The 15,588-nt window shown below is 34.2% G+C and overlaps 2 protein-coding genes across 2 annotated transcripts; one reads left to right on the top strand and one right to left on the bottom strand.

Annotated features, from left to right (window-relative positions):
* The first annotated feature begins 5,676 nt into the window (after positions 1-5,676).
* On the top strand, positions 5,677-6,415 carry LOC111215614 (ATP-dependent DNA helicase PIF1-like). Its single transcript, XM_048766991.1, has one exon. It carries the CDS (start codon positions 5,765-5,767, stop codon positions 6,413-6,415), a length of 651 nt encoding a protein of 216 aa, XP_048622948.1. The 5' UTR covers positions 5,677-5,764.
* A 6,139-nt stretch (positions 6,416-12,554) lies between these two features.
* Positions 12,555-15,238, bottom strand: LOC125591174 (F-box/LRR-repeat protein At3g59210-like). The gene is made up of 3 exons (XM_048764791.1): positions 13,934-15,238; positions 13,702-13,842; positions 12,555-13,610 (listed from the first exon to the last, which is right to left on the bottom strand). The coding sequence occupies exons 1-3, from the start codon at positions 14,987-14,989 to the stop codon at positions 13,224-13,226; spliced, it is 1,584 nt and encodes a 527-aa protein (XP_048620748.1). The 5' UTR covers positions 14,990-15,238; the 3' UTR covers positions 12,555-13,223.
* Between the last annotated feature and the right edge of the window lie 350 nt (positions 15,239-15,588).

Genomic DNA, 15,588 nt, shown 5'->3' with positions numbered 1-15,588 from the left:
ACTATCCATATTTCTCTAGAGTATTTACAAAGAATGCCATTCCCATCCAAATATATCGTGTTCTTAAACTTCCCACATTACCTTATAATAAAATTTCTAACCTTACGTTACTCTCTTCTCACTAAGACATAAACAATAGATTTAATAATATTTTATCTTCCCACATTACCTTATAATAAAATTATTTTAACTTGATTCACTCAATTCAAAACGTGAAGTGGTTGCCAACCAAGAAATTAATACATATGTTCGTAGCCAGAGAGTTTATTATATTTCATTTACCAAAACGTGAATTTCATGCCAACCAAGATATACATATGTTCGTAGCCAGAGAATTTCATGCCAACCAAGAATTATTATTATTTCAAACTCTCCTCACATAAGGGTCTTCGATGACACCACTTCCATGTGTATATGTGCTACTTTCATTTACAAAACAATTGTTTTTCAAAATTCGATCTTTCAACTTAAACTATCAAACAAATAGACATGATTTCTAAGGTGGCACAATTACTTCATAATTCGATGTAAGGTTAGACGGTTTAGATTGTTAGAATTAAAATCATGGCTATTTATTGCAAAAACTATTCAATTATTTCCGGTTATTCAATTTTATTGTTGAATGTATCTAGCCTAAAAACTTACCTTTGTACGTCCGTTTATTATGTACGATGTGGACTTTTTTATTTTAGGTTAATATATATATAGTATTGTCTAAATTAAGTAAATAAAACCCCTAAAATCCCATAGATATGGTAAACCATTATGATGATTCCGCAAGTTTATACCACATTTATAGAGAATATCAAATCAGTGACCTTCTATGGTAAACAGGGAATATATTATGCTATGATTTCAAAATGATTGACAATCTATTTCGGAATGGCATTTATTGCCTGTGAGTACGCATCAAGTCACGTTAATTCTGTGATTCCCTCCTATATAACTCAAGGAGGATGTAAGTCATTTCTACAATCAGATAAACATTTCTAAAGAGCAAAACACAAAAAAATGTCTACGATGAATAACATTTCTGAGTTGAAACCTTTCAAGTCAATGTGGAAGGTTAAGGTTAAAATCATTCGGCTATGGAAGCAATATTCAGCTGCCGGGGGCGAGACTATTGAAATGGTTTTCGTGGATTCTAGAGTAAGTCCCTATACCGGTTTTACATTGCTAAAAACTAATGTTTAGTGTCGTATAGATCTTGGTTTCTTACTATTTTATGTTCATTTTTAACTCTAGGGTGATAAGATTCATGGGACCGTGAAGAAGGATGAAGTGGGACAGTTCGCCCATGTGCTGCAGCAGGGACAAACGAAACTCCTAATTAATTTTACGGTTACCCATTCAAGTGGTTCTTATCGGACAACCAAACATCCATACAAGGTGGTTTTCCTTCCTACAACCCGTGTCAGGATATGTGAGGCGTTGCCTTACAACATGACTGGATTGGAGCCGGTTAATTACCGTGCTGTACTCAATGGGAAGCTCGATCCAGACTTCTTAGTTGGTAATTGATGTTATGTACTATAATGATATTAAACAAAAGTATTCTTTGAAATCTTTTATAATTCTATTTAGTTACTAATCTATATTCTATTCCTCTGAAATTGTTCTAGATGTTGTCGGCCAAGTTGTTGAAGTGTCCCACATTGAAGTTGTGTCTGTCAATGGTAAGGACACCCAGAAGATCTCTGTGGAACTGCGTGATACTGAGTAAGTGAAGAAATATAATTTAACTTTATATTATATATTATTCTGTGGCTTTATATCGATACCTTATATATTTTTGGTATTGTGTGTAGGGATGAACGTCTTCCCCTGGTGTTATGGGGGAAGTTTGCAGAGGATATCAGTGATGCAGTTCAGTTGCATTCTGAGAACACAGTTATTTGTGTTCTGAGGTTTGGCAAAATCAAAATTTGGAAAGGTAACTTTGTTAGGTTCTATGTGCTTACTAATGTGACATTGTTATATAGTATGGTTGTAACGTTCTAATAAGTAAAATATTCTTTTTTTCAGATGAGCGTAGTGTCTCCAATGCATACAACGTCTCAGATGTGTCAGTAAACCCAGAGAACATGGCTGAGGTCCAAGCTTTCATACGTTTGTAAGTATATATCAAATGTTTTTATCTGTAACCATTTCAAAGGACGTCTCAGATGGGGTTTTGTGTACATCAAATGATTATATATGCGACCATTTCGTTAAATGCAGGCTACCAAAAGATGATTTGAAATTGTCTATTGTTGACTCTAAGCCGCTTGCGTTGGCGAATGCTGTGTCTGAAAAGGATGACTTTTTTGTGCACACACCTAGGAAGACTATTGCTGAGGTGTTTGAATCGAGACAGGTGCTGATTTCTAAAACAATTTGATTTCGTGTCTATTATGTTTCCATAAAGTCTCACGTTTGTGTAATGTGACTCAGGTGGAGAAGTGTATTGTAATGGCCACAATTGCGGGTATCGACTCTGACATGGGTTGGTACTACCTGAGTTGCAAGGTCTGTGCCAAGAAGGTAATTACAGTGCCTAACGACAACTATGATGATGGAGACGAGCATGATGTTCTTGCATGCAATTACTATTGTCCCAAATGCAAGACTAACAGCCCCAAACTATTGCCAAGGTTTGTTGTTTTAAAATTTTATGCAATTATAACTATTATCTTTGGGACCATCGAGAGCTCCGTATACTTATTCTAAAATTATCTTTATCGTTAGGTACAAGTTGCATTTGGTTGTACCGTATCATCATTCCATCATCATTCACAGGTGGTCCAAGGTATATGCATCAAATGTATTTGGATGCCATGTCTATATGCAAATACTTTGGATTTCCAGATCTTTTTATAACCTTCACATGTAACCCTAAGTGGCCCGAGCTAACAAGGTATTTTAAGAAGTACAACCTCAAGTCTGAGGATCGACCAGATTTGTGTTGTAGACTTTTTAAAATTAAGCTTGACAGCATGATGGATGATCTTACAAAAAAGCAGCTTCTTGGAAAGACAGTCTCTGGTATGTCATTCATTAAATTTATTATTTTTTTCATTTCGAAAATTTATACACAGTTTTCTAAAGTACTTGCTGATTAAAGTTAAGTCCTATTTATGTACTTTTATTGTTCCTAACTTGATTAATATTTACTTGCAGCTATATATACAATAGAGTTTCAGAAAAGAGGACTCCCACATGCTCATATTCTATTGTTCATGGACTCTAAGCACAAACTTCCAAATGCTGAAGATATTGATCGCATCATAGCAGCTGAAATCCCTGATAAAGCCGAGGAACCAAGATTATATGACATTGTCAAGGACATGATGATTCATGGTCCATGTGGGAAGGTTAATAGAGATTCTCCATGTATGCAAGATGGGAAGTGTAGCAAATTTTTTCCTCGAAAACATGTTGAGAAGACAACTGTGGATGAACAAGGGTATCCTGTTTATAGGAGACGAGAAAATGGGTCCTCAGTTGAGAAGAAAGGAATTCCATGTGATAATCGGTTTGTGGTTCCCTACAACAAGGAGCTATTGCTTGCGTATAATGCTCATATTAATGTGGAATGGTGTAATCAGTCGCGGTCTATTAAGTACTTATTTAAGTACATTAACAAAGGCCAAGACCGTGTTACAGGAACGGTTACTCAGAAGTGTAATGTCGAGGCTACTTTGGCAGGAACATCAACTAACACGGAAGATGTAGTAGGTGATACCAGAGCCACAGAAGCTGATAGGACAGCTGCAGATGGAGGGGAACCAACTATTGACGAAATTAAAAACTATTTCGATGCAAGGTATATATTGTTTATGTTCTATGTGACTTCTATATTGTTTTATATATAATTTGCTTTAATTAAAGTAAATTCCATTTGTTTATTTATAAATAGATATCTATCTGCTTGCGAATCGACATGGAGGATTCTAGCATTCCCAACGCAGTACCGTTCTACACCTGTGGAGAAGCTTACGTTTCATCTTGAGGGAGAGCAACCAGTAGTCTACAAACATGGTGATACTGTCGAGAGTGTATTGGCTCGAGTGCAGCTTACAAAGACTATGTTTTTAGCTTGGTTTGATTGTTGTGAACTATACCCTGAAGCTAGAGAAATTACATATGTGGAAATGCCTACCCGATTTGTCTATGATGCTAAGCAAAAGGTTTGGAATCCAAGAAAGAAAGGTTTTGCTATTGGAAGGTTAACACCCGTTTCTCCAGGTTCTGGCCCACGTTATTTTCTGAGGGTTCTTCTTAACAAGGTAAAGGGTCCAAGGTGCTACAATGATATCAAGACGGTTAAAGGGATAATCCTTCCCACTTATGAGGATGCCTGTTACGAGCTTGGTTTGCTGGATGACGACAAAGAGTATATTGAAGGATTAAAAGAATGCAGTTTTTGGGCTTCCAGCGGGTACGTGCGCCACTTATTTGCAAAGATGTTGTTATCTGGGTCTCTATCTATGCCGAAATTAGTATGGGAATCATGCACTGATATATTATCAGAAGATGTCCTATACATTGAGAGGAAGAAGCATAAAAATCCTGGTGAGCTCAAGAAGTATTTTCTTTTAAATATTTCTGTGCATTTATTCTGTCTTCTAACAAACTATTTGTTATTGGTATATCAGGACTCATTTTGAGTGAGGAAGAAGTGCTGAATGAAACGTTAGTATTGATTGAAAAAATACTGCGTTCAAAAAATAGTTCACTGTCTAAGTGGGAGACAATGCCAAAACCTGTTTTTATTGATCATTCTGTTTATGACAACAATCTATTACAAGAGGAGCTAAACTACGCAAGAGAAGAATTGCGAGGGCAACATGACCAGTGGATTACACAGTTGACTGATGAGCAAAGGTCTGTTTATGATGCAATTCTAGGATCGGTTATGAGTGGTAAAGGTGGAGTCTTTTTTGTCTATGGGTTTGGAGGAACGGGAAAAACATTTTTATGGAATATTCTTTCAGCTGCAATAAGGTCAAAGGGTGATGTTGTTCTTAATGTTGCATCTAGCGGTATTGCTTCTTTATTGCTTCCAGGTGGGAGGACCGCTCATTCAAGGTTTGGTATTCATATAAGTCCAGATGAGTTCTCCACTTGCAATATAGAACCTGGAAGCAATCAGGCCGAATTGGTTGCGAAGGCTTCAATGATTATTTGGGACGAAGCCCCTATGATGAGCAAACATTGCTTTGAGGCCTTGGATCGTACTTTATGTGACATTATGAAGACTACTGATGGAAGGCCATTTGGTGGCAAAGTAGTTGTTTTTGGTGGTGATTTCCGGCAAATACTACCAGTTATTCCAAGGGGAAACCGAGCTGATATTGTCATGGCGGCGCTAAACTCTTCTTATCTATGGAAGCATTGCAAAGTGTTACAGCTGACAAAGAATATGAGGCTCTTTTCAGAAACAGATCCTCGAGAAGCTGAGGAGATTAAAAAATTTTCCGACTGGATTTTGGATGTAGGTGACGGAAAGATTAACGAGCCAAACAGTGGAGAAACTATGATTGATATTCCTAAAGATCTGCTGGTTATCAAGTGCACTGATCCTATTGAAGCTATCGTCTCTGAAGTATATGGCAACACTTTCAAAGATTCTAAGGATCCATTATTTTTCCAGGAAAGAGCAATATTGTGTCCTACGAACGAAGATGTTGATGTTATTAACAACTATATGCTTGATCGTCTAGCAGGTAATTTTTTAGACGCTGCAGTCTATTAAACGTATGTTACGAGTTTTGTTGCTACTATGTTCTTTTATACTGTGTATCATAGGATTCTTACGACACATTTTTGTCTATTAGGTGAGGAGAGGACTTATTTGAGTTCAGATAGTATTGATCCAGCTGATTTAAAATCCAAAGATGACTCTGTTTTCTCTCCAGAGTTTTTGAATAGTATCAAAACATCAGGATTACCTAATCATGCTCTAAGGCTTAGGATTGGTACACCAGTTATGCTGATTAGAAATTTGGATCCCACAGAAGGACAATGTAATGGGACAAGGTTGCAGATTACTGGGCTGGCTAAACATATTCTTCAAGCGAAAATCATCACTGGAACTCGAGTTGGGGAGACAGTTTTTTTACACCGAGTCTTGATAGAGCCCTCAGATTCAAAGCTTCCTTTCAAAATGAGACGTAGGCAATTTCCCCTGAAAGTGGCCTTTGCTATGACCATCAACAAGAGCCAGGGTCAAACACTATCTAATGTGGGTCTGTTTCTACCAAGACCTGTTTTTTCACATGGTCAATTGTACGTGGCTGTGTCTAGGGTAAAGTCAAGGAAGGGATTGAAAATTCTAATTACTGATAAAGACCAAAAACCTCAAGAATCAACCCTCAATGTTGTATTCAAGGAAGTTTTCCAGAATCTGTTTGAAAACTGCAATGCAGAATAGTTTTCGTGGGACTAAGCTAATGCTTCCAGGTCTGTTGTTTCATCTTTTTTATTTGCTATATTCTTAATGTTTTTTTAATATCACTTTCTCTAAAAACTTGACACAGGTTTTGAAGCAGAGAGTCATGAAATCAATCCGTACTAGAATGTAAGCCTTCCCTCGAAACAGTACAGATGAACCTTAATTCGCTATGTATATATGTATATTAATTGCCCTTAGTTTGCTTGATTTCTATTTTCTGGAAGGAAATGGCGAGAACGAGCATGCAGCAATACTTTTCAGAGAAGACAAAAGAAGTTTTATTGTTTCACATAGCCTACCAGTAAACCTAATCAAGACAATATTGTTTCACTATCAACGTGGTTCCATATTCATATATTCAACTCACCAGTCGTACTATAGTAGTTTTATCATATTTTCATGCTGCATCTACAATTTAAAATTTGGAAAACTTACATGTTTGGCTTATTTGACACCCTTGGAATTGTAGACGTTTCATGGTTCTTCTTTTTAATTAGTTCCTGTATAAGAAAATATAATGCATAGATAAGTTGGTATTTAATAGATTTTGTATCTAGCGGAGATGATGTCTGTTCAAACTTTGCTGGGTGACTTGAATCTTGACATCCGTGAGCCTGCAGTTTGTGTAACCCTCATAAGCAAATGGGTCACAATTACTGGTACAATGTTAAAGAAATCAGCCATGGTTTTGGTTGATCAGAAAGTAAGGGACGTTGTACTGATTTTTCTCTCACAATAACTATAATATTTAGCTGAATATATTTTTATTAAAAAGATTCTTTGTTTGATTTACTATTTTCTATTATCTTTTTACAGGGAACTACAATAGAAGGAACCCTATATGAAGATTTGGAAGCTTCAAATCAAATCACCATGGATGAAGGTGATTGGTTTGAAATTCGAAATTTCAAATTGATCCATGCTTCCGGTTTGATACGGTTGAGCACGAACCGATATCATATTGAAATGACAAATTCGTCGGTTATTTCAAAAATTCAACCAAAGATATTTGGGAACTACTATCGTTTTACCCACTTTCTCAACGTCTTACGTGGTCTTTCCCACCCAATGTACTCTATAGGTATACATGTGTTATTTTATATAATTTAAGATAGTTATTTTTAACATATAAGGTTTTGATACTTACTATGGTTATAAAACCAATGTTACCGTGTTAATGTTTTAGATCTTTATGGAGCTTTGGTCGGGGTAGGGGAACTCCAGGCATATGAAGATGACATTTATGGTGGAATAAGCCATAAAATTAATTTCTCTTTGATCAATATCGGGTGAGTACTTTCCCCTATATTTGTGTAAATATTTCATTTATTAAAGCAACTAGAGCAATATATTGCTTTGTGTTTAGACTATATATTTTTGTCGACATACAGGTTTGATGAAATAAAGTGTGTTGCATATGGAGATATGGCTATCGAGTTTTATCATTTATGGAAGTCCACTGTTTCGTCTGTAGTTCTATGTGTCTTGAACTTCTGGCAGATTGAACGGGCTGAAGGTAAATAATAAAATAGATTTTCAAGGATTAAGTTTGTTCCAAAACAATTACTGTTAGAGTGGCTAATAAAGGGATTTTATATATAGGTAGGTTCAAGCATATGAGAAACATTGAGGGGTTCTCAAAAATTTTGATTGAACCTGAAATTACAGAGATTCAAGCATTCCGAATGAGGTACTAACATCCACCATTCTTTTACACAATGGAAAATGTGATCGTGTATATAATGTATAGACTTATTATGCAAACCGGACGTTTTATATGTTACATTCAGGATTCCACCGACCCCATATTGAAGTCATAGCAGGTGATTTGAAGAAAGATTTCAGCTTCAGTGAAACGAGGCACCTTGAAGTTTTTTTTTGGCAATAATTTGTTTCAGTTTTGTTTATGATGCTTTTTGCAATGTTTTCATTCCATATTATTTAATATACTTCGTTTGGCTTTTATATTATGAGTTACTGGGAAGACGGACCTAAATACATTTTGAAAAAATCCCGTGTCCAACACAATAAATTACAAAGTACGAATTTTGGAACTAACCTGAACATTTGAGTTTAGTCGGAGATAGAGAGATTATCGAGGTCAAATATTATAACACCGATCTGTGACTCAGTATCTGTCGGAGAAGCTAATTAGCTATTCATCGTCTCGGGGATGTCGAAGACGGTTACCGGCGCAGAATGATTAACATCAAGGAGATCGGAGCAGACTTCGAAGATAACAATTTCATATACATGAACCGTTTGTGTAAGTTTTGCTACTGGAATTCTTTGATCGTCGATTAGAAATCAAACATGGTGAACCCTAACCCCCTTTTCGAAATCTCGATGGCAAGAGAAAAGAGTTCTAATGTTATGATTTTTATTATCGGTTTGTTAGGTTGTGTTTCAAAAAAAAAAGTAATTAGATTAAAATTGATAATTAATAATGGTCCATTAGCATATATGATTTAGATAAGCCCATCAATATAAGAATTAAAATGTCTCAACAAAATCCAAAAGAAGCCCATCGACAATGGAGTAATACTATTCTACCAAATATTTATGATCCGATCGGGCACTCTCTCTCTGCGCTGTAAGGTCCACATCATTTATATAAATACAATACACTTATTATTTTTTTACTATATTTTGGTTTTGTCGTATATCTTATGCATTCTAAGCAAAATTCTTAAAATATTTAAAAAACCTATGGAAAATAGCAATATTATCCAATATATATGTAATATTATAAAATTTAAAAATTAAAACTCATCCCGCGCAGGGCGCGGGTCTCATCCTAGTCTATTCTATTAAAAGAGAACTAGTCTTGAAAAATCTACTTATACAAATTTACTGTACCCTTTCATTTAACTAATAGCATATTGGTCTACCTATTATTTCGCTGTTACCATATATTACTCTAACCATAATTTATTCTCTTTTAGTCCATATAAGGTCGCATACGTGTTTTATAAACAAACCTATATATTAATGTTTCAAATTGGCTTATAGTTTTCAATTTCAAATTGGACCTATATTATTAATGTTTCAAACGGACCTATATAACAAACGGACCTTATACGTGTTTTATATATAAACACTTTCTTATATATTAATGTTTCATAATGCAGAATGCTGCCATGTGAAATAAAAAAAGAGAATATGTATATATGAAAATGCTGTAGTTGGTATAACTTATAGTACACGAAAAATAAAAATGCTTCTTCAATATATCGATCTCATTCATATTACAACCATGACAGTATTATTGAGTTAGAACACTAACCACCTTATTCATCTCAAAATCTAATATACAAGCTATCTATACCACCTTATTTATGCCACCTTATTCATCAAATCTAATATACAAGCTATCTATACCAAACCAAACCATTTTAGCGCATACTTGGTATGATTCAAACAGTCTTATAACGTTGGTATAGCGAAAAATTTGACAAAAATTCAAATTTTAAACTCTGCGATGTTATTGCCTTAATTGTTACCAACTATCTAAAAAAAATCAATTTAAATGTATTGTGCAAATCTTTTTGTTAACAATATATTGTAGATACAATATTTAAAAACAAAATCCGGAAATATTTATATTGCTTCGTCTACAAGTTTTATTTAATATCACAATTAGTTATATTTTCCTTATACTTACAAAATTTTCGCTAACCTACTTTAATTGGATTAGCATTAACTCTTACAAATTAAAAAAAAAAAATTCTAATTACAATATACTCGCATAATATTCCTTATTCCACAAAGTAACATATTTATCAAATCTTTAAAATATTGTGACCTACATTTGCGTAACCTAAATCCGCTGTACCACCTACCAATTATAAATGTAGCATCAGAATACCACGATATTCATCAAACCTAGGGATACAGAAAAAAAAATGGCGAACAATATGCAGCTAACTTTCTTAAACGATATCAAACCACGCAAGACTGCATGTTGCATCCAAGTGAAGATCATTCATACTTGGAGACATTTCATGAAAGACGTTGGAGAATCTATGGAACTAATCCTATGTGATGCAAATGTAAATTTAACGTTCTATATCGATTTGTGATTTCTATATATTGATTTTGTTAAGATACAAGCTAACGGATATAATTCTTTTTATCTTTTTAAAGGGAACAAAAATCCATGCCTCGTGTAATAAGACATACATTGCTGAATTTGCCACACATGTCTGTCTTGGAGTATAGATGTCTAAGTATATATTTAATCTTTTTAGTGGGCAAAGATTAGGGTGCTGCCTGTGGAGAAATTTTGCAGAGAATCTTCACACAGCTAGCCAGTAAACAGAAGGCATGGTAATATGTCTTCTACGATTTGCTAAGATTGGGCAATACAGAGGTATCTAATATTCAACTTATGTTTTGATCTACACATAATTTATATATTGCAATAATAGATATTAACCTAGAACACGGCATTTTGTTCAACTCAAAAGGTTCTTCATATTTTATTTATTAGGTGAAGTTCAAATCTCAAATGCTTATAATGCAAGTCAGATGTTTGTCAATCCTGAAATACCAGAAGCAGGTGAGTTTAAACAAAGGTCTTTAACAATCTTATAATAACAAATATATAGAAATCTACTAACATATTAAAAAAAACTAATATCTCTAATACCAATCCGGTTGCATGTTTTGTCGGAGAGTGCTTCAGATATTCTTCAAACACATCAATATCCTCAGCTTATATATGTCCAGATATGTTCTTAGTATGTGTCGGAAACAACAATCAAACTGTTCCTGTATTTTTTTTTGCAAAGGTTACCGGTTCATATCGGAGAGGAACGAGTCTGTGGTGTCCTCCTGCGGTCGCTGAATCGCCATCGATCGGAGAAGACTTTCGTTTTTATTTTTGCTTTGTTCGATATGTCCAGATGTTGTCGTAACATAGAAGATCACGCATGAGCTTGGGCCTCGATATAAGAATTGAATTTGTTAACATTTAAACTCCTTTTGCTAAAACCCAATATTTTTAAAAAAAAGTCATCAAAAACCCATTCTTTCAAAACCCATTTTAATAAATCATAAATTAAAAAGTTAGATTTTAATTTTCAAGTATAACTTAAATATTGACTATGTTTAGAAAAAAAAAGGTTTATAATAACTACATATTAAATCCCTTTTATATATTTGGTTTTCTATTTTGAATATGATATGATATATATATATATATATGTGTGCAACAATCTTTTCAATACCGACAGATATAATTACATTTCATAATTTCTATACTATTAAACAAACAAACATCATTTTAAAAAACATTTCAACCAAATTTCAAAAACGCAAACGCTTGATCACATCCATATAAATCATGATGACTTTAAACTTAAAAAAATCTATATAAACACAATAATAATCTACGTAAACTTTGGTTTTAGCCGAAAAAAACCCGCGCTTGCTAAGCGCGGGTCAAAATCTAGTATGTAAATTAAAAAAGTAAGCACATGCTTTATCAAAGTACATTAATAATTATGTAAATAAGCAACTGATAGTGGGTTTCAAATATATAAATTTATTGTATATTTTAATGTTATGCGTTCATGAGCTTCCAAAAATGTATCAGTTACTTATGCATGTAGTTTTCTATTGATCATCGCTTTATTTTTTAATATTTTTTAAAAAAAACATCATCATATAATTTGATAAATATTATGAAAATACATGCACATTTAAACAATAAAAAATTTGATTTGGCTTAATTATAATAAAAAAATAATTATACTTCATTTTGAATTTGAAAGAATATATGTAACTCAATATACTCACACATGAGTGACTCGAGTAATCCAACTTATATCTAAAATCATATATTTAACTACGAAGTCATTTATTTTATACATATAAATCATACGACAACTCAAAAATGAAAATAAAATATTAACCAACTGTTACAATTTAGTTCTTTTGTAAAATTTATATATATGCATGAGACTTCAGAATATTATCGTTATATTAATTTACATAATTTGAAATCAGACACTTTAATTTTTTTTTTTTCATTCTAAGCAAAATATATCTTAAGTTAAACATAATCTTCATAAAATATATTTACATATCTAAGACAACAACCACCTAAATGAAAATAAGAAACTAATCAAAATTTAATATATTTAGAACAAAAAATATTACAGTTGAATTTAGAGATGCAATCTAATTTACCAAATGATAACTAAATCGACTGTAAAAACAACAAAATCGATTAGATATAACATATACAAATTTTAAAATTGAAGATTATTTATATTTATTTCATTAGTTCAGATTTATCAATTCGGTTTTTTTACAGCTTTCATTAAATTCGAATCAGATTATATACGGTTAACAGAATTTACAGCTCAATTACGGACCTGGATCAGCTATGAAAACACAAAAATAAAACTACGGACACACATTATCTTCCACGAATCGTGATTTAATCAAAGTTCTTGTAGAAGAAAACATCTGGTGGTGTTTTTAGTTCAAGTACTTCTGTAGGAAGTTTTGGGTCTTAACAATTCTTTTCAAACCAGACACAAAATAGAATAAGCAAACAATGCGTGAAGTTACCACTTACCATTGCTGCGCGAAAAGACAAAACATAACAACACAAGTCTTTCCTAACCAAGAGAAGGAATAACCAAGATTCCTGATTAGAGTTTACATCCCTTAGCAAGCAGCCTTATAAAAATTCATTCATATTTGGCTCCGAAGATAACAAAAGAAAAAGGTCATGATTGGTCCAGAATAAAGCGCCAAATCCAGAAAGGTTCTTCTAAAGAAGACGACCCCATTTACTCACTACCGAACATGGCACAGTAGATGACAAGCAAAGGCTATCAGAGATCACTGAAATCTTGCACTTGGATGAAGCCACTCTTGGATGCCACTGAAGTTGTGCTGACACTTCATACACATCTTCGTCAAAAGATGTATCATAATACAATCTAAGCTGTTCAAGATTCGGCATCGTCTCTAAGAAGTGTTGCACCTGCTTTATCTGCTCCTCTATGTCCTCATCACCAAAGATTTCTCCAAATTTTAATATCTTTAGAACCTTGACTGGACTTGATGATAGGCAAGTAGGAATGTCCTCCCCCTCCCAAGGTTTGCACAAACACTTGTCCTCTTCCCCACAGTTTTTAAATTTGTGATGGAGTCCCTGCCAGAATAAATAACATAACTTCAATTTCTAAAGTGGTTTGACAAAAATGTGAGCATATGTATAAATAGTATGTGTTGGTACTTGGTACCTCAAAGACTAGGGTTTCAAGCTTTGGACAATTTTTAAGTAGAGCTGGTAGTGACTCCCAAGCTACTTCTGGGTCACTCTGAATGGTTAAGTGAATCAGGTTGTTGAATTGTGGTATTGGTTTGCAGCAGTAAGTAAGTACCTGAAACAAAAACAAAAAAACAAATCATGTACTACAAAAAAAAACAACAGCTAAACCATTTAAGATACAAAAGAGAGAGTATGAGACCAACCTGAAGAGTGTTATATGACAAGTGAAGGATCTTAACATTGCATATTCCCATAAGAAAATTTGTTGCATTACCAACCATCTCTTCTTGAGGTGATCTATCAATATCCTCAATTGAGATTGCGCTGACAATCTGATCGCTTGTCATTCGAAGATTGAGACTAGCTTCGACCAGCGAGTTAAACTCCACTTTTGGATACATGTTTGCAATAGTATCAGAATGCTCAAGGTAGACAAGATTTGGGGTGCTAAATGACACACTCTCGTGGTTCTCGTCAAAAGTTCTTGAACGGCTAACCACTAGTCTCTTGAGGGTGTTATGAAAAACAGAACAAGACCCCTTAACCTCGAACAAGTTGTTAAGAACTAACTCTTCAAGCGCATGACATCCAGACAGAAGCTTAGCAAACACACTGTTTTCTACCATGATATAGTCAAGACAGAGCGTCTTAACCTTTGGAAGAGAAACACTTTTCTCCGTAGTAATAGTGAGAACATCTCTTATTCCTAGTTTCAGCCTAACCAAAGTCTCGCTACAAAACATCTCTGAAGGTAGCCGGTAACCCATTTCAGACGAGATGTGTAGATCAAGATCTAACACACCACGGTCCATCACCTTGAGTAACCAACTAATGATAATAGCTGGATGAACAACATCTTCACACTTGAGAGAGAATCTGTTTAAAGGAACATTCTGGTGCAAAACCAACACTCTATCCACAAAATCCACAAAACTCCTAGGAGTTTTGCTCTTTTTTCTTGTTATCCACGGGAAAGTACTCTTCCTTTGATTAGCAATTTCAGAATTCAAATAGATAGAGTCATTGAACTCAAGATTAGGTGTAAGAGCAAACAGATATCTCCACCTTTTGGCAAGAACAGAAGTGGAAGCAGCTTCTTTAGTAGAAACGAAAGACAAGATGTGGCAGATAAGACAATCTGGTAAACTGCTGATGAAATCTTTGGAACCAAGATTCAACCTCTTTGAAGACATATCGACAGGATCAACCTGAACAAAAACAACACATGGAGTAAGAAATTTAGGACAAACACTTTGCATTTCATACTTTTTAAAATCAATAAGACTAGCACTTTCCTTGATTGTTAAAACGCAGAAGTGGCCGTGGAAGATGAAAAACTAGGGTTCTAACTTCTACCATAACATGTGTTTTTATGTTTTTATTAGATAGTGCGTGATGTTTGTCAAGTTGATTTTTATTATTATTTAATTTGGTTGATATCTTCTGAAACAATAGATTTGCTGAAGCTTCTAGGCAGTATAGATATATGACTTGAGTTCGGCGGAGATTTAATGCAGCTCTGTGTCTCTAATAAGTTCTTTTGACCTGATGTTAAGAGTTTTCAAGGCTCCTAAGACAAATGTTGTAGTATAGTGATTGTCGAACCAGTTCTGAGGGATATCAAAGCACTGAGAATGCAAGTACTCACTTAATCTAAGTGCAACCAATGATTTAGATGGGTTTTAAGCTATGACTAAAACTAGAAAGCAATAACAGAATGATACTTCTTGACTAAGGGAAAAGAGAACTCATGGGCATAGAGATTAGACCTTGGGTGATCAAGTATCGAATTAAGGATGGCAAATGATCAATCAAACTATCAACCTTAAGCCTAGACACAATTCTAAGCAAGCTCTAT

The sequence above is a fragment of the Brassica napus genome, chromosome C8, assembly GCF_020379485.1.
Source record: "Brassica napus cultivar Da-Ae chromosome C8, Da-Ae, whole genome shotgun sequence".
Classification (NCBI taxonomy): Eukaryota; Viridiplantae; Streptophyta; class Magnoliopsida; order Brassicales; family Brassicaceae; genus Brassica; species Brassica napus.
The sequence above is the reverse complement of the archived record's forward strand: the minus strand, read 5'-3'. Positions and strand labels throughout refer to the sequence as shown.

Excerpts from the sequence above, each read along its gene's own strand:
- LOC111215614 (XM_048766991.1), top strand. The coding sequence starts at position 5,765 with ATGTTCTTTTATACTGTGTATCATAGGATTCTTACGACACATTTTTGT.
- LOC125591174 (XM_048764791.1), bottom strand. The coding sequence starts at position 14,989 with ATGCAAAGTGTTTGTCCTAAATTTCTTACTCCATGTGTTGTTTTTGTT. Across the intron at positions 13,843-13,933 it reads TGTCATATAACACTCTTCAG|GTACTTACTTACTGCTGCAA; the intron begins GTTGGTCTCATA and ends TTTTTGTTTCAG. Across the intron at positions 13,611-13,701 it reads TTGAAACCCTAGTCTTTGAG|GGACTCCATCACAAATTTAA; the intron begins GTACCAAGTACC and ends TTATTCTGGCAG.